We start from the raw sequence: 24,116 nt of genomic DNA on the forward strand, positions 1-24,116 counted from the left end.
ATCTCTTTGTGAGAAAATGCACTTTCATGTTTCACACATCCATACCTATATTGTGTTATAATTCAATGTATTTTGCCTGTGCTGGAAATCATGGATTATATAGTTGGCACTATATTAAGAAAACATGGGGGCTTATTCAATAAATATTCTGCACTACTTCACTGATAACCCCCATTGACTTGACTCACACTTTATTGAATAAGCCCCATAGTTGTATACGAATATCTCAAGGTACTTATATTTTGTTCTGCTTGCATTGTGATGGGGAGTTCTTCACTACAGCGAAATAAGAAGTTTGGTAGGAGTCATTTAATGCACATAATGCACATAATGCATATGTGTAATATACACTAAATACATTAATGATTTATATATATATATATATATATATATATATATATATATCAAATGGAAATATTACTGTATGCTCATTTGCATGTCTTAGACAGGCCTTTCACCATTATCACCCAGCACACAGTGCTTCCACTGCAGCAAGGGATTCTGGGAAATGACATGCAAATGAGCATACAGTGCCACCTTTTGCTTCAAAACCATATAGCATGGTCCCCTATAATGGTATGCTTGCTACATTTCACAACTTTTGAGCACAGCCTGGGTTAAGATGCATAGCTATATATATCTATGAATCTTAACCCAGGCTGTGCTCAAAAGCTGTGAAATGCAGCAAGCATACCATTATAGGGGAGCTTATATGAGCACAGCCTGGGTTAAGATGCATAGCGACTTTTTTCGGGGACAAAAACATTGGGATACTTGGTGTTCTATGGCATAAATAAACCCTCTTTTTTATGCACTACTTGTTAGTGCCGATATTTAGTGTATATTTTATACACTTACTCCCCTACCTGCTTCCAACAGTTTACCTGGCACGGCTACAAGCCCTCAAGGGCTTTTCTCTTTCAAGGAGAGTGCAGCCATTTTGAAATATAAATATATATGTATGTATATATGAATATATATATATATATATATATATATATTGTATATATCATATAAATTATGCGTGTGTATGTATATATATATATATATATATACTTCTATTTTCAGTGGCGTGCCTATATATATATATATATATATATATATATATATATATATATATATATATATATATATATATATATATATATATATATATATATATATATAGGCATGCCACTGAAAGTAGAAGTAGTATCTTGCCTGGGGACTGGTATACAGAAAAGATGGAAGCAAACACTTCAGAAATTAAATAAAGTTTATTGCAAAACTTTGGATAGTTTTGCAATAAACTACTTAATTTCTGGTCTCTCTCTCTCTCTCTCTCTCTCTCTCTCTCTCTCTCTCTCTCTCTCTCTCTCTCTCTCTAATATATATATATATATATATATATATATATATATATATATATATATATATATATGAGACTGTGTGTGTGTGTGTGTGTGTCAGTATGTCAGTGTGTGTGTGTGTGCAGTGTGCTGTGTGTGTGCAGTGTGCTGTGAGTGTGCGCAGTGTGCTGTGAGTGTATGCAGTGTGCTGTGAATGTATGCAGTGTGCTGTGAATGTATGCAGTGTGCTGTGAGTGTGTGCTATGAGTGTATGCAGTGTGCTGTGCAGTGTGTGTGTCAGTGTGTGTGTGTGTGCGGTGTGCTGTGAGTGTGTGTGTGTGCAGTGTGCTGTGAGTGTGTGCAGTGTGCTGTGAGTGTATGCAGTGTGCTATGAGTGTGTGCAGTGTGCTGTGAGTGTGTGCAGTGTGTGCAGTGTGCTGTGAGTGTGTATATATATACAGCTCAACCCCATTTGCACGCACACACTCACTGCACACTGCATACATTCACAGCACACTGCACACACTCACAGCACACTGCACACACTCACAGCACACTGCACACACTCATAGCACACTGCACACACTCACAGCACACTGCACACACTCACAGCACACTGCATACACTCACAGCACACTGCACACACTCACAGCACACTGCACACTAACACACACACACACACACACACTCACAGCACACACTCACACACTCACAGCACACCGCACACACACACACTGACACACACACTGCACAGCACACTGCATACACTCATAGCACACACTCACAGCACACTGCATACATTCACAGCACACTGCATACATTCACAGCACACTGCATACACTCACAGCACACTGCGCACACTCACAGCACACTGCACACACACAGCACACTGCACACACACACACACACACACTGACATACTGACACACACACACAGTCTCACACAGTCAAATACACACACACACACACACACACACACACACACACACACACACACACACACACACACACACACACACACACACACACACACACACACACAGAGACACACTGTCTCTTTAAGGGAGTTTGCTCTCGCAAGACAGAAGCAGAAGCAGGAAGCAGAGACAGGGAGAAGAGATGCCAGATACCGGGTAAGTGTTGTGTGCTGTTGCCTCTGCCCCACCGGGTCTGGGAATGCTGGGAGAGTTCTCAGCTTTCCCCCTCCGGCGGACACTGTGCCACCACAAAAAAAAAACTTAAAAAAAAAATAATAATAATTCGGCGTCCATTTTTTTCTCGCGACCCCGTTTATAACGCGCTATAATGGGGTTAAGCTGTATCTATATATATAATGTTTGTTTATATTATTTCCCACTTTTTATACCATACAGATGCAGCGGCCGTTATCCAAACATTTCACGATTTATATTCCTGGGCATACCCAGGTCGTGCCGCATGATTTCTTCAAACTTTCCCACGTTAAGACGCGTGTTTACTAGTGTTTTTACTAGTGCTGGCGCTGGCACATTGCTGGATTGGGATAGGTGTGACTGGTGTGATTGGCGACATTCACGGCAGCGTTCATGGAAGAATAATAAGTGAATGCTGCGTGGAATACAATAGAGTTCACGAAAACGGCTCCGTGAAATGTTCGGCTAACGTCCACTGCATCTGTACTATACCATAATATACATTCAAAAAAGCTATTGTTAACCTTATCCATCTATATAACAAATATTTCATGTATGAAATGTAGATTTTTTCATTCATTACCCAAAGTACTAAAGCATATAACAGTGTATTACTGACATGCTGAATGGCATGAATACATAGAAGGCCTATGTATGGAGCTTTCTTACCACTGCTGGAAGCCTGCTGTGGGCCTGAGCATGCCCGTAGGAGATATGAATTAGAGGAGAACTCCACATCAGGGTTGGTGTCCATGATTTGATGAGAAGTATTGCTGTCTAGCAATGGCATCTGGCAGCTTACAGGTGGAGGATTATGGGAGCTGGGCAGTTGTGCAGATGGCAGAAGGCTAGACGAGGATGTAGATGGAATGGGACGACCTGGGAAAGAGGAAAAGGGATTAAAGATCAGAAATGAAGGTAATGAATATGCACACAGAAACATTCATGTGTATGATGTGTATGATATATATATATATATATATATATATATATATATATACAGTGTTCGACAATCATATACATTTACACGCCCGGGGCGAGTGGATTTAACCTCCGGGTGGGTAAATATTGGCCCAAGCAGCACACGTGTTTGTTTTTTTAAATTTCCCTGCTCGCGCTGAAATTTTCCCTGCTCGCGCTGAAATTTTCCTTGCTCACGCTGTTAAAAAGAAACAAAAACCTCCCCCTACCTGACAGCTGATTGGCGCGCGCTCCCAGGCTTTGTGGGTGCGTGGCCAGGCTCTATATGAGCCCGCCCCCAATGAGCGGCCATTCTATTTCAATGGAGGACACAGTAAGTATTATCTGTGCCTTCCCCCCGTCCCCGGCGCTCCCGCTGCCTGCAGTTATGGAGGTGGTAGCGGGGTTGTTCTCCTGTCCCCGGTGCTCCCCCCGTGACAGCCCGCGGGGCGGGAGATGGGAGCAGGGTTTCCCCTTAGGTCCCCGCTTCCCCCTGTCACCGTGTGTAAGGCCGCGGGGTGGGAAATGGGAGCGGGGAAGCCCCTCAGGTCCCCGCTTCCCCCTGTCCCCGATCCCCCCGTGACAGCCCGCGTGAGGTATGGGGGGGGGAATGTCGGCCTGCCCTCCCCCACAAGCGGGAGATGGGCGCGGGTGGGTGGGGGAGGAGTGTGGTGGTGGTGCTGGTCGCGGCCTTCCCCCCCCCCCCCCGTGTGTGTGTGTGTGTTTGTGTATGTGTGTATGTCGGATCTAGAAATAAAAGCCAGGTGTGAATGACTAGTTTCCTGAACCCCTTAACACACACACCTAACAATGACTAATTGTAGTATAATGTAATACAATAAATACATTTATGTCAAAAACGAATGTTGTTCTGACTAGGAATTTATTAAATGTATATTATTTATATATTTTATTTTAAAGCAGGGTTGGGGGCGGGACTAGGTGGCGAGTAGATTTGTTGGCTGGACGAGTAGATTTTTGGGTGATTTGTCGAACACTGTATATATATATATATATATATATATATATATATATATATATATATATATATATTTGCAATTATAGCTAGCCATCATACAAACAAGTTACCTTCTCATATTCCTGTTTGACCATAGATACATCTAGAGCGGTTGAGCAGCTTGTTTGCTAAAGTTTATCAGAGACATATTGTGGTTTCAATTGTATATTATTCTTTTCAGATATAGGGCCTCATGCAGAGAGCAGCGAATTAAAAAATTGGAGAGTTTAATAAAAAGTAGCTTTTTTGGAGAGTTTTATTCTCCATATGCAGAAATGTGCGAATTCTGCAATGTTTGGCATTAATGCGTGTGGCGAGTTAGAATTGGAGAGATGCGCGCTGCAGAAATGTGTTAAAAAAAAAATTGCGCATTTTTTCCCCTTTCCTATAGGCGGCGAGCTCCATGTAATTGCCAACTTTTCTTGGCGAGGCAAATAGTAGCAAATCGCGCCATTTTCTTGGCGCAAACAGCCGCTAGATGCCGTTCGCGGCTCTCTGCATTAGGATATTTTTAAAACTGGCGAGATGTAGGTTCTCGCCAGCCGCGCGGCGAGATTTTGAACAAGAAAAAAAAAATGGCGCGTTTTCCGTAACTCGCCATTTTCGGCAGTTTTCTGCGCGAATTTCCCCAAAAAATGGCGAGATTTGAAATAGCGCTGCTCTCTGCATGAGGCCCATAATTTTAGATTATTTATTTCCTAAGTTTACTCCTACTTGTTATTTCTCATCTTAAAGGAGCAATCCATGCAATATCCTAAACGTGTTTTAAAAAAATAAAAATAGTCAGTTCTGTAGTATTAGATAATACTTTACTTTTCTTGGGCACAGTATTTCGGCCCAGGGAATAAACAGAAAAGATAAAATACCACAAATAGTGTAATATGGCCATACAAATACTAATACCTTTGTAGATTCTTTAGAGTTTAAACTCACAATTTAGTCATCTTGCATTTTATGCTTGTATCACAAATATTAAGGGATCCCTGCTATAAATCAGGTCCTTATCTGTGATAAAAGCATAATATTGAAGAGATCTAAATTGTGCATTTAAACTCTATAGAATCTACAAGGATATTCGTATTTTTATGAATCTATTACACTGTTTGTGGTATTTTTCTATATATTCCCTGGATCAAAATACTGCATTCCCGAGAACCACACGCCAAGTATTGACATTTCTGGTTTTAGCGGGAACCCATTATTTTTTTATGCAGCAGTTAAGTGTTTCCAACAAGAGACTTTTCATGATAGTTAACCCATTTTTACTTAATCACGTTTTTTTTCACAATCTCGGGGGCACTGATAAATTTGTAGCACTTTTTGTATGCTTTTTTGTTCAATTCGATAATATTTACTACTTTTTTTTTAATTCAACTCAATGCCATTTTGAATTAGTTTAAATATACTGAGCATCTTTTGATTTCTATAGCAGGTTTTACCCACATACCCAGCAGTGCGAGATCTTTGTAACAGTGTGCGATAATTTGTTACAAATATTACCAGCAGTTTGAGCTGCAAATTGTAATCATAGATGTTACCTTACTAATATAAGGATACATTGTAGTTGCTGAATTGCACTGACTGAAGGATTGATTGAAACTGAAAGGCAGATATTTAGTGAACCCTGGGAAGCAGGATTGTTGCTGATATAGAACAAATTGATTGACAGCTTAGGTAATTCATTTTCAATAGGTAATCAAGGCAGCATTCTGTATATTAAAACAAAAAACAAAGGATTTTTGTTTTAAAGTGCTGCACAGAATGCCTCTTTAATATCAAAATTACACTTTTGACACAATTCCTGTGTCCATTTCCTCCCTGCAATAGCAAGGTATGAATGACACACACACACACACACATTTCTAACACCGACACATAAAAGTACACACACTCGTACAAATAGACAAATATAAACACACATTTATATGTGTATATCTAGCTAAATATGTAATATGTATATAGGTATATTACGACAAAATAATTGACCTTTGTAAATCTATGTATACAAAATAATCATTGGTTATAGGAAGATATATTTACATATGGACTTTATAGCATAACTCTCCATTTGCTGGTCAGAGTTCTCCAGATGATATAACGTAGTGGTAGTTGCTGTGATAAATAGCCATGGTTTGGTGACCTACAGAATGTACAAGTAAGCAGTCTCTGTTGTAGAAATGTGCTTAGTGAGCAACTTTATAGATCCATTAAAGTTTCGGTTCACTTAGAAACATGTAGTAGAGTTGCAATAAATTGAAAGCACTCAAACATTCAGCACCTTCTCCTTCATTAAAACAATATTTCCCATAAAAAAGAATATTTAAGAATCCAAACATTTATTTAGAACTCAATTAAGCATTAAGTTATGTACTTTCAGTCAATGTCTATGTTTCTATGTATAAACTTGGATTATAAGATCTCCAGGGCAGGGATTTCCTTTCCTATTGTCTGATTTTGTTTATTGCACTTATTGTATTATAATTCTCTGTACTGTCACTTTTGTAGAGAGCTGAGTACACTGTGGGGGCTATATAAATAAAAATATACATAATACTTTCTTTCCTCTGCTAAGATTTAACGTAATACATAGTCAAATCTTTGGATTATAACATCGCTGAGGTCTTTACCATGTAGGAGATATCAGCGTCAACTGAATCCTTCATTAACAGGGTTGTGAAGGATATAACAAGAGTTCATAAACAGTCATCTATAGCAGATAATAAAAAAACATTTGTTTTATTCTAAATTAAGCATTATCATAAAGGAAAATCCAGATTGTTTCTTTGTATAAGAGAGCTTCACTGCGAAAAGAACTAGAGGGCTAGAGTGCGGAGATCTTGTAAAAAGCTTACATTTATTTGTTAGCTGTTAAAAGGAGGCACACAAAATCCTCCAACGCGTTTCAAAGCCACAGGGTGCATTATCATGGAATAAATTACATACATCATGTTTATATGTATGTACATAGCACATTGCTGACAAACAGAGGTGCATATATATCCAAAGTTGCTTTGTGAAATGTTTCACATATTTCTATATCATTTCACATTTGTAGTGAATTTTTGCCAAATTTTGAATTGTTCAAAAGTCCACCACTGTTGTGAATTTCTTCAGCATTTCGCCCAAAATTGAAGTTTATAAAGGGGTCATGTGACCTGAATTTAAGACCATGTGACCGGCACGTTTACTTTTATCCATGATAAAATTTGCAGTTTTTGTTAACATTTTTCATTTTTTACTCCTGGTTTTGGGAACTTCAGCAAATACTTAGTACAGTACATCTATGCTGACAAGCATGCAAGACCCTTGCGTTAATAATTGACCTTTATGCTGGCTTAAGCATGCAAGACCCTTGCGTTAATACTTGACCTTTATGCTGGCTTACATAACACCCTTTTTTTGTTTTTTGCAGCTCAATACATTTCTTTTAATGAGAGATGGAGGATCCTTTACCATCTAATAACTGAAAATAACCTTAATTTACATTTTGCATGAGATCTCTGCTTTAACTATAATAATGCTCGTAGCAACACACCAGAAGGTGTTATAAACTGTTAATTATAACTATCCTTTATGACTATAAAGAAAAGAAAATGTCTCAAACTAGCCATGATTTCTTCCCATGTTATTTTGTTACTGAATGCATGTCTTGTGCTAAAGTGGGCTTCAGCCAAGCTCAGAGGTTGCAAGTGTGTCATGTGGAGAAAGGGCCTCATTTATTTTTCAAAGTGCTTCACCTTTCCTTAGATACCCTTCTGCACTAAACAGGACAAACTGTTTCACCTGATATTCCCCCGCTTCCTACACACCTCACATCATCCTGAGCTCTACAAGGCTAAATAAGGTTACCAGGCAAGCAACGTTTTATACCCGCTGAACATTTCTTCCTAATCCACACTACAGATGCATAATGCTTTTATGTTAGGGCATTTGTAAAGAGTAGCAGAGGGCAAATGACCCAGGTGTTCTTGAGGGCATGGCTATTTTCTACTGTGTTAATGTTAAAAGACTATAGTGGATTGAGAAAATATTTGTTGTTGTTGATGTAGCATTTGCATTTGTTTTACAGTAAAGTATTATTACGGTTTTTTTTATTCGCAATGTGGCACCGCAGATATATCTGCATTTGTTTCTTAGGTAGTGTAAACAATGACTGCTATTTTCTCTTGTAACTGTAGGAAGTAGTTGTCCTGCTGTGTATTGATTAAATATGTTTCACACAATTCATAAGGAAACATAAAAATATATATACAATCTGTGCTGAATGCTTTTAAGAGTACTTGTCTTGTCAGTGTTGTTGTGCACAGTAAAAGCAGATAGATTTGTGCAGAATGTGGTAATACAGGAGAGGGGATAGGAATAGCCATTTATAAACGGCTACAGTCAACTCTCAGCTCGCTCACGTACACTGACTCACAAACCATCTTACTGACCTGAAATTAGGTTATTCGTATTGTGTTTATATATTTCTACTTCATCTAGTTCAGGGGTACTCAAGTCCAGTCCTCAAGAGCTCCCATCCAGCTTCAGCAAAGGTGGCTCAATCCATGGCTCAGTTGAAGAGCCTGCTTCAGCACAGGTAGCTCAATCGATGACTGAGCCACTGATTGAGCCACCTGTGCTAAAGCAGCAATATCCTTTAAACCTGACCTGCTGGGGTGGTCTTGAAGACTGGGCTTCAGTACCACTGATCTAGTTGGAAGCTAAGTTCTTGCTGTTATCAGAGATGCCAACTTCAAATGCCCCAAATCCGTGAGAAAATTGCGTTTTAGTGGAAAAATTCAGATTTTTATCACTGAGACTCCACTGAAGACTATCAGATTACTGTTGATGCAAAAAATCAGTAAGATTGACTCCAAGTCACTGAGAATTGTTGGCGTAATAATTCCACCCCAGCAATGGCTCATGAAATCCTGTAGATAACAATTGTAAAGACTTTTGAAACTTAAATGCACAACATCCTAAATATACTATTTACAGTACTGTGTTTTTATTAGTATGATTACTGTGAACTACCCTTTTTATTGCCTGCTGGCCCTGCATGTTATGCTAGCAGTTTGCGTCTCCTCTAGCAGAATGGCAGTTATATCACAATTAAGATCTTCTACCAAAAGTCCAGTGAATTTCAAATAAATAAACGAAGAAATAACTTTGTTATTCTTCATATTCATACAGGGCCTTAACATGGAATGATTTACTGCAGTCACTCATAGCCCCATACAACCTTTGAAAATTGAAAGTACTGTAGGACACCACAGTGCGCCATTACAAAAAGAAAAGGTAATGACTCGTTATAATTAATTAACTTTGAATAAACCTGTTTCTTAAATACAGCCTCAACAAGAAATGTTATATCCTAAAATCACACACTGTACATTTTAGTCATATCTTCTTTTGTTTAATATATTCTAAAATAAGTATGTTGTACAATAGTAACAGTGAGATTAAAAGTCAATTAGAAATATTTATAGATGCTTTATCTATCAATGACAGTCATCGAGATGTTTGGAAATGCAATCTCTCTGCTGGAAGCTGGGGATGAGTGACATGGAGCGCTGTGCCTCATTAATAGCCTGTTACAGTATGTACTGTTCAGAGAGGCTTTCAGTGATGGCCACTATTGGAAACAAGATTGATGATCATTTGATCTGACCCCCTAGCAGTTCTTACTGCACTGTGTGTTCTTATTACTTTACTGTTCCTATGATATGACTTACTGCAATGTTTATCTGCCATAGGTATATTTGGTCAAAAAAAAAAGTTTTACTCTCAAGCGAGATCTTACACGCAATTACCCTTTTGTGAATATGCTGTGAAGCTGCTTCCCTGTGCTGAAAAATATTTTAGGCCCATTCACTTGACTACAGTGGATAGGGGCCCAATATATTCCTGAAGCTAAAATATCTCAAGTACATAAAAAAAATATGTTACGTAAAATAAATATAAAAGTCTGTCATTTGTTAGATGAAATGTCCACAAAATCTGAATACACCATATTGTTTTGCTTTTTTGCTGCTGGAGGTATCGCGAAACATTGAACTAATCTACAAAAGAGATGTTTATTGTTATGCCATACGTACATACTGTATAGCAGGAAAAGGGAAAAACAAGAGAGGGGGTCTTCTGGAGAATAACATTTCTTCTTCCTGCTTCTTAATGTTTCCCATTCTCCAGTCCTAACGTCCTAACGTCCTAACGTAGAGAAGGGTGAATCCACTTAAATCCGTTTCCCGAATTCTCGCTGATGTAATCCCCAAAATCGGTTTCACGGTTTAACATCTGCAAATGGATTTGGGCGCTTTCAATTCATGCGGATTAATCAAAAACCGCTAGTGGATGCAACCCGTGGGCGGATTTGTAGAATACAATCTGCGGATTTGTAACAATCCGCACACCGGATTGCTGAATCTGTGGATTGGATTCCACAAATCCGTCAATGGATTGAAGAATCCGTGGAGAGTATTGGCAATAATAATGAAAAATCTGCTAAAATCCGTGGACCAAAGTAACCAACCGATCCACTGTGGATGCAAATTCGCCCACGAAACATTTGCCCTGTAAGGAATCCGCTCCGCGGTTTACGGTTTGCCTCACCTTGCAGAACTGTGCAGTCCTGGAACACTTCTCCTGTTATTTACTGCAGCCTGGATTCTCTCACCAAAGCAATACTGCCACACACTCCCTCTGATATTTACTGCAGCCTGGATTCACTCACCAAAGCAATACTGCCACACCCTCCCTCTGGTATCTACTACAGCTGTGCAGCCTATCACTGCAACCTAGATTTGCATTTACTCATTGGAGCAGTACCTTTACACCCCCCGCCGGGGATTGGCCCGCTGTGTTCCCACAATGCTCCCTGCCGAGAATAGTCCTTACTGGATGTCACCTGTTCTGCCACAAGCTTCCGCTTGTTCTCCTGTGCTGAAGCAAAGGTATCCCCTACGTCTTCAGCTTCCTGCTTTCCTGCACTGAAGCAAAGGTATCCCCTACGTCTTCAGCTTCCTGGTTTCCTGCACTGAAGCAAAGGTATCCCCTACGTCTTCAGCTTCCTGGTTTCCTGCACTGAAGCAAAGGTATCCCCTACGTCTTCAGCTTCCTGCTTTCCTGCACTGAAGCAAAGGTATCCCCTACGTCTTCAGCTTCCTTCTCCTGTGCTGCAACGGAGGATTCCCCTGCATCTTCAGCTTCCTGGTTCCTGGGGCCTACTCTTTCCCTAATATAGAGAGGCCGTGTCCTGGTTCCTGCGCTGTAACGGAGGATTCCCCAGCCCGCTCAGGACTCTTGCGCTGTGCACTGGTTTACCCGTGCAGCTAGGCGGTGTGCTACTCTGGTCTGCCTACCACCTCCTGAGACCAGTACCATGGGCCATGGTCGCCGCACGTGCAGAGGCCAACCCCGCGCTCCTAAGCTGAAGCGGGGCCTTCCTGACTACCTGTTGCCAAACACTTGCTTGAACAAAGTTTATCCTGATGTCTCCTGTCCTGACCCTGGCTTGTACAACGACGATGCTGTCTTCTCCTATCCTGATTCTGCTACCTATGACTATGAACTGCGCAATCCGGATCAGCCTGCGCGGTCTAAGGTCGGTGCTTTTACAACCCCACCTCAGCCTCGTGGTCCGACCCTGGTTTGTGGCGAGCACAACCGTGACATGCCCATCTCTAGTCCCAAGACTAATATGGGTGTTGTAAGTGACATTAGTGATGAACCAGTGAATATGGAGAACACACATGATACATTCCTTGTTAAAGAATTCAGACCATATTATCATGAGAAAGAGCTTCTTTTTGGCGCGAAATGCGTTGGTGGAGCAATACCATTGTCCATTTTTGTCTTATGACCAATAAATAATCTTTTTGTGGAGAACGCACTTTCCCTCTCAAATTCTTTTTTCAAGTTCGGATACTCCTAGTAGTGCTCCGTTACTTTCTCCAAACCCTCTCATATTATTATGATGAAAGTTCTAAAAGTAAGACGATGTGGGTGAAGATTTTGATCTTACCGCACTCCGTTAGATGAATAGATGTAGTTCTTTCTGGTAATGTGCGGGCTATTGAAGAGTCCCCGGGATCTCACTTCTGCCGCGTAGTAACAATAGAAGCCAGATATCTTCAGTTGCTGCACTATTCTAATAGAGTCTATTCATAAGACATTTTTCGCATAATATTCCTCTTTATTTGCAGGTTACAAATGCACATGTATTTGTAACCTGCAAATAAACACATATATTATGCTAAAAATATTTAGTGCGACCACCGTTGATATCTAGCTTCTAAAAGTAAGATGATGATAGTCATGATTTTTGAGATCCCTATGTTCAGGTTATATAAGAATAAGAAAAATGCTTTTGGACTTGTTTTTATAAAAGGCCCGTGCTGGAATTGAACCTACAATCTTGTACTGTACATTCCAGATAACTGGATAGGTTCATTGATACACTTAGCTTTTACTTGCCTTTTTTTTGTTTAACCACAGTTCTAAAAATGAGTAAAGCTGTATATCTGAATTATAAGGGAAGTACTTATCAATGGTCATATACCTTAATGTGTTACATATAAAAATATGAGGGGAGCAAAAAAGAAAATGAGGAGTACACTAATTCCACAGAGCTGGATTATAAACAGAGATATGAATATGTCATTCTTCACCCCCCAAAAATGGAAGATAAAAGCAGCATTCCAGAAGAAATAGCTATGGTAAATATGTGAAATGATTCTTATATGTTCTCAACATCTTTTAGCATTGATTAAAGCAGCAATACTACATTCCCCGCTTCCCTGCTATTGTTATATGTAAATAATGTGACAATGTAGCATTCTACATTCTTACTTACTGTTATACTGTAAGTCTGTACAAATCATGTTTGTGTGACTAATATAATGGCCGCCTTTCAATTTCAATCAATCCTTCAGTGTCAGTGTAACTCAACAGCTACAATGTATCCTTACAGTATATTACTAAGGTAACATTATCTATTGTTATAGTTTGCAGCTCAAACTGTTGGAAACATTGGCAACAAATGATCACAAACAGGAAAATGTCGCAAATATCTTGCACTGCTTGGGAGGTGGGTTAAAACATTATATAGGAATCAAAGGATGCTCAGTATATTATATTAAAAAGCACATTAAAAATGGCATTAAGACTTGAAAAACAACCCCAAAAAAATCACTATTATCTACAGTATTACTACAGAACTGATTTTTATTTTATTTTTTTTTAACCGAAGATTTCGCATATTTTGCTGCTTTAAAGAAAGTTGCAAAGGAACTTCTCTCCGCACCTCTGTGACTCGCTAAGTTCAGGTGCAGGGTATCACACCCTGACCCGACATTAACCTCCATTGATTTGAATGGCAGTCAATAACAGATTGGGGTGTGTTTAGTGAATCCTCCTCTTAGCTCCATCTGAGAACCAAACCTTTTTAAAGAAATACAAAAAACACTAAACCGTCATTCTCCAATTACACCAATTCTACATATCCCCCTAATATACATTATTGCCTACTCCCTACGACTTAGACTGTAAGCTCTCTGAAGAAGGGGATGGATCATTTTAATAGCTACTTTTTTAATGCTGGAGAGGGGGGGGGGTCACTGTAGTGCATAATTATTGTGAGTATTTTAATCCTTCTGTATATTAATTATGTATAACACTGGCTATGTAGTTTGCCTAATATAAAAAATTAAGAGAGAATGATATATCTGTAAAAATACAGGTGGTAAATATAACACTTGGACAAGCAATTCTGAGTCGCGTTTAATTTTATTGTTTTTTTTCTTCTGTTTGAGGTCTCAAAAAGGCAACTATTAATTGAGAGCTATAGCAATTAAGATTATTTTCTGTGTTAAAAATACATCAGTTTGTTTTCTATTTTTAGCAATGTATTTCCCTTTCTGATTAAAGCAAAGCATCTTGAGCCTTGACAAATATTCCCAAGTAAAGCTTTGACCTACTCCAGTCAACCTCATTTCTAAGTAGCGAAATGAAAATCTCCACTGGGAACGGTGCATTTTTCCACAAATGTGTTCTGAGCATTTGCTTTTTGCTGTCGGCTGTCTTTGTGGCATTTAATAGTGCTACTTCCTACAAAATAGGTAACAATTAGTAAGGAACCTGCTATGGGATAGCTGTAGGTTGTAGGGATCACACTTTAAGCAGCATACATGAAAAAAAAATGCAGAATTATCTTTATTAAACATTTCTCTTGTCAAGTGATTTAAATCTCTAAAGTACAACTGATTTAAGCCTCTTAGCATTGCCACACGCTAAAAATCTGTATTGTTTATAAAAAAGATAGTCACTGTTTAACTAAGCTCAAATGTACTAGAGATTGATGTCTTTACAGTGTGTGTGTGTGTGTGTGTGTGTGTGTGTGTGTGTGTGTGTGTGTGTGTGTGTGTGTGTGTGTGTGTGTGTGTGTGTGTGTGTGTGTGTGTGTGTGTGTGTGTGTGCTTCTAGGGAAATGTCCCACTTTTAGATTTCCATAATTTCTTTAACATATAAGACAATACACACGATTCCTTGTGATAGCTATTACAATTACTGCATAACTCATATCTGAAATAGGAAGCAATTGGTCAAAATAATGTTCACTGGTTCCTCAAAAACACTCACATAAATTAGGACTAACACAGAGATAGGATTCAAAGTTATAGAACAATAGAATTTTTATTGCACAACTCCAAAACACCATGCTAGCATCTCCAGTCTTGTGTTGGGTCTGTTGGAGTCTTAAGGACCACTGGGGCATAGTACATGTAGCACAAATCCCTCAAGATTATATTTTGGTAGGGAGATTAGGGCAAAGCTTTGTAGACCTCCTGCCAAGATCAGGGTTGTGGGAGATAAGTGTTCAAGATTAGAGATGGTCGAATCCGCTCAAATCCGTATCTGGAATTTTCTTGCATTTTCCCCCCAAAATCAATTTTGTGGTGTAAAATCCGCAAATAAATTTGGATGGCTTCAATCCACGCAGATTCATCAAAAACCATCATTGGATGCAATCCGTAGACGGATTTGTAGAATCCAATTTGCGGATTCCGCAATCCATTGGGGGATTCTTAAGAATCGTATTGCTGAATCCGTGGATTGGATTCTACAAATCCCTCCACGGATTGCATCCAATGGCGGTTTTTCATGAATTTGCGGATTTTACACCACTAAATGGATTTTGGGGGGAAAATGCGAGAAAATCCCGGAGTGTATTACAATAATAATACCAAACGACATTGATCTGCTGAAATCCGCGTACCAAAGGAATGGGACGATCTGCTGCAGATACAAATTCGAAATAATTTTTTTCTCCCATCTCTATTCAAGGTCAAAGCCTATTCCCCTTTATTTCACATAGAGGGACCTCACACCTAGAAAAATCTGTACTCTTCTAGAAGGAGTTATTACAGCAGAAAACCTTTTTCAACCTCCAGCCTTTGTTTTTCAAACTGTGTTTTCAAACTGTGAAGCTTGCCCCCTGGGGGTAGGGGGAGGGGGGGAGCATGGAGCAGTATTCAAGGGCACAATGTGGATTGGCCCACCAAAGTCTCTGGGAATTTCCTGGTGGGCCCAAGACAGAGCACCACAGAGTGGAGATATAATCGACTGCTGCAACATCCTTGCTCCCTGAGCACCACAGATATAGAGTTATGCACCCCCCCTTGTCACCTTCTCCCCCTCCCATGGCACTCTCTCCACCTCTCATGGCACTCTCTCCACCTCCCATAGTACTCTCTCCTCCTCCAATGGCACTTCCACACCCATGTCACTCACTGACTCTCCAACTCACATCTCCCTTTTTCTTCTTTGTCTGGGTTGGGGTATGGAGGAGGAGAGGGGGAAAAGAAATTGTAACTCATAGGGTGGGGGGTGGGGGACTCTGGTCAAAAATGTTTTGGAAAAAATGCCCTAGAACATTTAACAGCCGGTGTCAATTTTCCAAATTAGACTGTACCTTTAAAAATCTTTTCTTAGGATGGGGTCCAGAGTACCAAATATTTTAATAAAAATGAAATGGTGAATGAATGTAGCTAAATGTTGCTGCTTATGTGCAAATGTACCTTTCAAAATAAGAGGATCCCTTGAGCAAGCTACAGCCATAGTGAAACGCGTAGGGCAGCATCAGCGGAGACAAACGGAAGACAGGACAAGCCCGGTATAGATGCTGAAATCCCATCAAGAGTTTTGCAGATCAGAAGGTTTCACGGAGAAAGGTAACGATTTCCAGCAGCAAGTGTACCTTTTGGACCCTTTCTGCTGGTCTTGCATGCATGATCCCCACATATGCTTGTGTGTTTTTCATTGTATTTAATTTATATCCTGGGAAAAAATGTTTTTGCACTATGGCCTGTATTCTCTCATTTTATAGGTAATTTGAGAGGACAGCGTCAACCATACAGACTTTACAGCAAAGTATTATCTTCGAAAAGCTGGAAAACTACAAACACTTGTGAATGTATCAACCACAGTACAGGCATACCCCGGTTTAAGGACACTCACTTTAAGTACACTCGCGAGTAAGTACATCTCGCTCAATAGTCAAACGGCAGCTCACGTATGCGTCTGTCAGCACGTCCCGAACAGCAATACCGGCTCCCTACCTGTACCGAAGCTGTGCACAAGCGGGGAGACTATAGAGCCTGTTACAAATGCGTTATTTACATCAGTTACGCCCGTATATGATGATTGCAGTACAGTACATGCATCGATAAGTGGGAAAAAGGTAGTGCTTCACTTTAAGTACATTTTCACTTTACATACATGCTCTGGTCCCATTGCGTATGTTAATGTGGGGTATGCCTGTATTTCTTTCCTGGAAACACTAGTTCTTTTAACCCTATTACACTATTGGCATTTTCTCTGTGTTTATTCCTACATATAGTATACATGGGGAGGATTTTGCACCCAGGTACACAAATAGCTCTTTAAAGACAATGTGGAAGGTCTTAAAATCAGAAGCCGAACTCTGCCCAGGTTGTATGCCTCTTTTATATTTGACACCCTTTTCAGATTAATTTGATTTATTGTGATGTCACTTGCGCTTATTTGTTTGTACCTTTCAAAATGAGCGTATATTTTTGGGGGATGCAAAGAAATTCGTTTATTTATATAGATTAAGAAAGAAGGCAAGTCTGCCAAAATCCTTGCCAAAGTCCACATATCAAACACATGCACACGTAAAATCAAAGTTAGATATGAAAAATATGCTAATGAAGAACTCGCAGACCACAGATAGAATATTGTTTTGATATGAAAATGTTGCTCATGTTCAACGACATAAAATAGAGTCTTTCGGAGAGATGATTTTAATTTGCATATATAATAAGACATCTCCTAAAGCCTTATTTTATTATAATAATAATAATGACAAAAGAAGTATCAAACGTCGGAAGGGAATCTTAATTTTGTTTACACAATTAGTTGATTCTTGACCGTAAATGACAAGGACTTAGCTACAAATTAACAAGAACAATTTCCCATCTTGAAAGCTGTCACTATGGGCCACTCTGGCCAATTTATCTTACTCTAGCACATCTTTGGTACCCTTCAATCATACATGTGAAACATTTGGTACTGATTGCCATTTTTCTATCCACTTCCTCTTGCCTCTCATACCAGGCAATTTACTGCAAGTCAATCAAGATTGAAGCAGACCTTGTTTAAATAAAGCACTGTTGGATTCTTTCACACCAACAATTTAAAAAAAAAAAGAAAGAAAAAGAGAGAGGCAGAATGTGCTGTATATTTTACATTTACATTTATAGTACTTTTTTTTCTCTCCATTTTTTTCCCTAAAAATGCGGCAAAAGTTATAAGTCAAAACTAAAGCCACCCAGAGATTTAGACAACAAAAAACAGCCTGCAAAGGTGGAATGAAAGAAACTGTATCCATCTCCACTGTCAAAAATGCAATCAGTTTGCAGATATGTCTAACATTGAAAGAGTGCTCAAGTATAGGATTGCTTTTTCCACTGTTCTTCATTCCTAATTTGAGGGAGGGCAGCATGAAAGAAGCAACATGCCCCAAACTATCTGACCTTGATAACCCAGGTAAACAATTTCAAGTGCTAGTCACTTGGACTGTTTCTTCTGGGATTCACATACTGTATGACTGCGGGACAGTGTGGTATTTTGTCTTGCTATAATGAATTTTGTTCGCAGACTTCTATTATATTATAGATTTGTCTTTACGAAAGTGCAGTAGTAAAAGGAATCACAATGCTAGTGGGAAAATACAATATTCCATGAATTGTAAATAATTCTGCAATTTTAGATTTTCATCACAATGAATACATACAGCATGGACTTTACTTTGTATTTACGTTGAAAATAAGCAATCTTCCAAAGTAGCATGTTTTCACTAAAACTTAGGAGTTCTATACTTACTTTCACCTACTTTATGTGTTGCTTATGTGCACTAAGTAGCTATGGCTTCTTCATGCAATAGTTAATTAAGAACTTAACGCTATGACATTCAAGCTAATATTTACCAAACTATGCTATTTCACAAAGCCCCCCTTGGGTGCCAGGCACCTTATGGTGTGACACATTCACTTCAATGGACTGTAACGTGACCTCCGCAATTGGAAGGTGTTGTGAGGATTGGACCTCGTGCTCCGTGACGCATTGGGTGACGCCCCCCGTGCGTGCGCTGCACGTAAGCACCGCAGTACTCCTGCCGGGATCCCGCGCCACATCCCGTGATGCAACGGAGGATGCTCTTCTCTCCACTTCACGCCGACGTCGCAATTCATGGGGCACTCGTAGGGTTAATGCTATCAGCAACTACTCCTCACCTGCAGTGCACCCTGCCTCTGTTTACCAGTGGACAGAATATGTTTGATGACTCAATGCCTGCAGTCTTCCCATTGGCCCTCTGCCCTTTATATGTTCAGCCAACCCTGTGGCAAATTAGCTGAGCATAAACTTCTGTTTATGTTTCAAGTGCTTGCCTCAAGCATCCTGCTGCCCTGCTGTTCCTCTTGCATCCTGCCTTGATTCTGTTACCTTTGACCTCAGCTTGTACCCGGACCACTGCCTTCTCTGACCCCTGACCTCAGCTTATAATTGGACTCCCACCTTCTCTACTCCTGGACCCCGGCTACTCACAACGACCATCTGACTTCTCCAATCCTAGACCAAGGCGAGAATCACGGCTTTTCTGACCTCTACTACCCTGCTAATGACCTTCACTCTGCACTCTGAATGTGGTTACGCGGTTGTAGGTCGGTGTATATCACTATCCCCACCTCAGCTTCACGGTCCCGTCCTGTTTGTAGTGAGCACTCGTTACAGGTGTCTTCTGGCAGAGCACGGTTAAGTAAATATGTGTCTTATTGTACACCACAAGGGCTGGTACACTGATGGCCCTTATGTTTGTGGCAGGGTCTCCCTCTGGGCTCCTCTCAGTCCTCTCACCTCTGCTGCAGACGGGAGCGCTGCGGTGCCTCACGGCTGCCAGAGGTGGAGCGGGCGTGTACCCGACGAGCGCTGGTGCTGCGGGGAGAGCTGCGGGTAGTTGCGGCGGGCGATAGGCTCGCCGAGGGCTCTGGCCATCTTGGATTGCATTGTGCATGCAAAAGATGCCACGCACGCGCAGTACAGGCACGCGAGGTGCATTGGTTAGAGTGGGGTATGTGGGGAACTACAAGCCCCATAATTCATAGGGACGAGGAACACATGGCTCAAATCAGCTGCAGCTTCCCCCGGAAGGGGAACATAGATACATTTTCGCATGCTGCAGCCACGTTAGTTGGAAGCTGGATACAGAAGTGGTAGGGTGTGTGTGTGCAGGTGCCTGTGGCATCTGCATTGGGCCAGAGACCCTGATAGGCCCCAGCTAGGCCCAACTCCCCTCAGTTTGTGGCTGCTACAGGGACAGGCCCATAGATACAGATACTGCCCTGTAGCTTGTAGTGAGGGACACGGCCTGGACACAGCGGCATCCTGGCCCTTAGTGGTCTGGGACCAGACCACCCCACGGAAGAGACTATCCTTGAGGTGGACCCCCCACTCAGGGACCACCCCACATGGAGGTGGGAGCGCCGGAGTCGCGGATCATCGTTGGGTCCATATACCCCACTGCAGGACGCAGCGCACCTGGGAGCGGACACACCCGGCAGGTACCCCACGCACAAGTGCACCAACACACACTATAGTGGCAGCGCTGACCACATATAAGGGTGAGGGGTTATCTCCTTGTGGACATCAGGGTGGTTGGGTGCAGAGGGCCCCGTCAGATACTGTGGGGACTGTGGACAGGAGTGTATGACACTTGGCAGATGGAAACGGCCGTACAAGGCCTGGTAGGTAGGCTGTAACCAGTAGCTATACTCTTGGTCTGCAGTAAAGCTGTTATTTTATGTTTTACCTATATATATATATATATATATATATATTATTACAGTATATCTTATTATATATTTGTGAAAGCACTGTATGCCTGTCTGCATCTTCCTGTGTCCCTAGGGGAAATCTCATTGGTCCCTTGGGCCGCCCACCCCCGCACCTCTCATTGGCCTGAGGCGGAGTGATGACACACACACACACACACACACACACCCTCCTGCTCAGCAGCAAACTCCAGGCTCCTCCCCCCTCGCTCACAATGAGGAACGGAGGGGAAGCGCGGTGCGGTCCGGGCCTCCTGCACTCCCCCTCACGTGCGCCGGCTCCCGGAGAGGGGAAGCGCGGCCCTCCTGCTCAGCAGCAAACTCCAGGCTCCTCCCCCCTCGCTCACAACGAGGAACGGAGGGGAAGCGGGGTGCGGGCCTCCTCACGTGCACCGGCTCCCAGACGGAGGGTAAGCGCGGCGTGGGCCTCCTGCCACTTTTGCCCCCGCCAGCTTCCCGAACTCACCTCCTGCCCCAGCCAGATGCCACGGGGTCAAGGTAAGTCACCCACCGTCTCCCACCCACGCACTGTCACCCAGTCACCCACACACCCACCCAGTCAGCCAGTCACTTTCACCCAGTCACCCACTTTCACCCACTCAGTCAAAACTCAGTCACCCACCCACACACTCAGTCAACTCAATCAGCCACCCACTCAGTCACCCACCCACTCAGTCACCCACCCAGTCACCCACCCACTCACTCAGTCACCCACCCACTCACTCAGTCACCCACCCACCCACTCACTTAGTCACCCACCACTCACTTAGTCACCCACCCACTCACTCAGTCACCCACCCACTCACTCAGTCACCCACACACCCACCCAGTCACCCACACACCCACCCACCAAGTCACCCACACACCCACCCACACACCCACCCTGTCACCCAGTCACTTTCACCCAGTCACCCACTTTCACCCACTCACTCAGTCACCCACTCACTCAGTCACCCACCCACTCACTCAGTCACCCACCCACTCACTCAGTCACCCACCCACTCACTCAGTCACCCACCCACTCACTCAGTCACCTACCCACTCAGTCACCCACCCACTCAGTCACCCACACACTCAGTCACCCACCCACTCAGTCACCCACCCACTCACCCACCCATTCAGTCAGTCACCCAGTCACCCACCCATTCAGTCAGTCACCCAGTCACCCACCCAGTCACCCACCCATTCAGTCAGTCACCCAGTCACCCACCCATTCAGTCAGTCACCCAGTCACCCGGGGGAAGCCCAACCCTGTCGTCCGCCCCCCCAAAATTACATCCCGGGCAACGCCGGGTCTCTCAGCTAGTATATATATATATATATATAGTAGATGGTGCAGAACAATAGGCACTCCGTCTGGTTGAAACAATGTGGGTGCAAATCCTGTATGGTATAGAATAGGCAATATGATACCGTTTGAAGACGAATATCAGAGGCAGCACTCCAGGTAAGTGGTCAAAAGAAATTTGTATTAACAAGACATCTTATCCAACGTTTCGGTCCTCGTGTGGGACCTTTCTCAAGGTGATGTTCTCACATCACCTTGAGAAAGGTCTGGCACGAGGACCGAAACGTTGGATAAGATGTCTTGTTAATACAAATTTCTTTTGACCACTTACCTGGAGTGCTGCCTCTGATATTCGTCTTCAAACGGTATTGTATTGCCTATATATATATATATGTCCTGTAACGGGTAATTCCACACAGTAGAATCCGTTAGAGGTGGAGAGGCGCTGAAGAACACCATACCAGTATACACCCCAGGCTCCCTGCAGTGGAGGCTCAGACCTCCTGTAAGCCACAGGTATTGCACCACATACACTGTACCCACACATCCTCCAAGGGAGTGGGGGAAAGTGCGCTACATGTTCATTGAATATCATAACATTTTTAGCTGTGTCAAAGTCATAGAAACATAGAATTCGAAGGCAGATAAGAACCATGTCTGCACATTTTCCTATCTGCGGACCAATTTGATCTTTGGCTTTCTTTTGTATTTAGGATATCCATATGTCTATCCCGAGCATGTTTGAATTCCCTTACTCATCTATCCTGATCTTGACTTTCATCTTTCAGAGAGCTGCAGCTCTAATCGGGATGGAACAGCAATTACATGGCCCAGGAGACAGAATGCTTGTGGCACTCGGAGGCAAAGCATACACTGAAAGAGTTAATTAAACCATGGTTTCCATTCAGTTTACCAAAGATTTTTGTATCACTGAGCCAATTTTTATGCTCATTATGTCCTGATGAAGGTTGTAGGTTCCACGATGATGATTCAAAAACGACATTTCTTTATCTTTAGAATATGAGAGACTATGAATATATCTTGCATTCAAGAACCTGTACTGCTTGTATTTTGCACTTATAAGGCTTGGTCCCCACTGGCTACTGCAGCGCTCGCTATGGCGGGCGCTGCGGGGACAAAAGCCGCCTCTCAATGAGGCCGGACCCACTGCGAGGGGGGGCCACCGCGCTGTGCTGTGCGTTTTTCAGACTCACATTACAATTGTGATTAGACCTAGCGACAGAGCGCTAGGCCACGCCCCCGGTGGTTCGGCCAATGAGGGCAAACTTTCCGGGTGATGTCATGGCCACACCCCCGTTACTCCCCAGTCATGCCCCCCCCTATCTTTCCCCCTGCAGCTCTCTGCAGACCAGGGAACTCGGCTGCAGGTGCCGCCGGCCTCGCAGGCGCGCGTGCAGCACAGGCACTGGGGCCTTAGCCTAAGGCATTCAAGATTTTTTTAAGTACCTTACAATTGTATGCAAGGAAGTACCTTACAATTGTATGCAAGGAAGTACCTTACAATTGTATGCAAGGAAGTACCGTACAATTGTATGCAAGGAAGTTCTATTTTGTTGTTGTTGAGAATAGACAATTCTCTCAGCCCTCAATGCATTTCATAATTACACTTCATTCGTACTGATACATAAAATGTTGATACTGTTCTGCAAAGCCAATTATAGAAGGTAAAAAGTTAGCACATAATTACATATGAGGAAAGGGAAACGGCTCTGTATATGATCCACAAAAGGGTCTGTATAAAAATTAAAATTGTGCTTTGACAGCCACAGAGCTACGTTAAATCAGTAACGGGCATTATTGTCCCTGAGGTTAACGCATATCAACAAAGTTAATTATATGCATAAACAATGGTGATAGTTTATCTCATTAGCACAGGCTTAATGTCACATTATGGAAACGCAATGCTGTGCTAGCTTCTAGTAACGTGATGTTAAGTAG

The 24,116-nt window shown here is 42.0% G+C and overlaps 1 protein-coding gene across 8 annotated transcripts in view; it reads right to left on the reverse strand.

Moving 5' to 3' along the window:
* Positions 1–24,116, reverse strand: part of TENM2 (teneurin transmembrane protein 2) — a 2,373,952-nt gene that overhangs the window by 661,695 nt on the left and 1,688,141 nt on the right. For 6 of the 8 annotated variants that reach the window (XM_075601894.1, XM_075601892.1, XM_075601893.1 and 3 more), the window contains one exon: positions 3,170–3,379. The exons of the other annotated variants lie outside the window; for them this stretch is intronic. In XM_075601894.1, the coding sequence (XP_075458009.1) occupies positions 3,170–3,379 (210 nt within the window). The remainder of the gene's footprint in view (positions 1–3,169; positions 3,380–24,116) is intronic. 8 annotated transcript variants of the gene reach the window in all.

This window comes from Ascaphus truei, chromosome 5 (assembly GCF_040206685.1).
Source record: "Ascaphus truei isolate aAscTru1 chromosome 5, aAscTru1.hap1, whole genome shotgun sequence".
Taxonomy (NCBI): domain Eukaryota; kingdom Metazoa; phylum Chordata; class Amphibia; order Anura; family Ascaphidae; genus Ascaphus; species Ascaphus truei.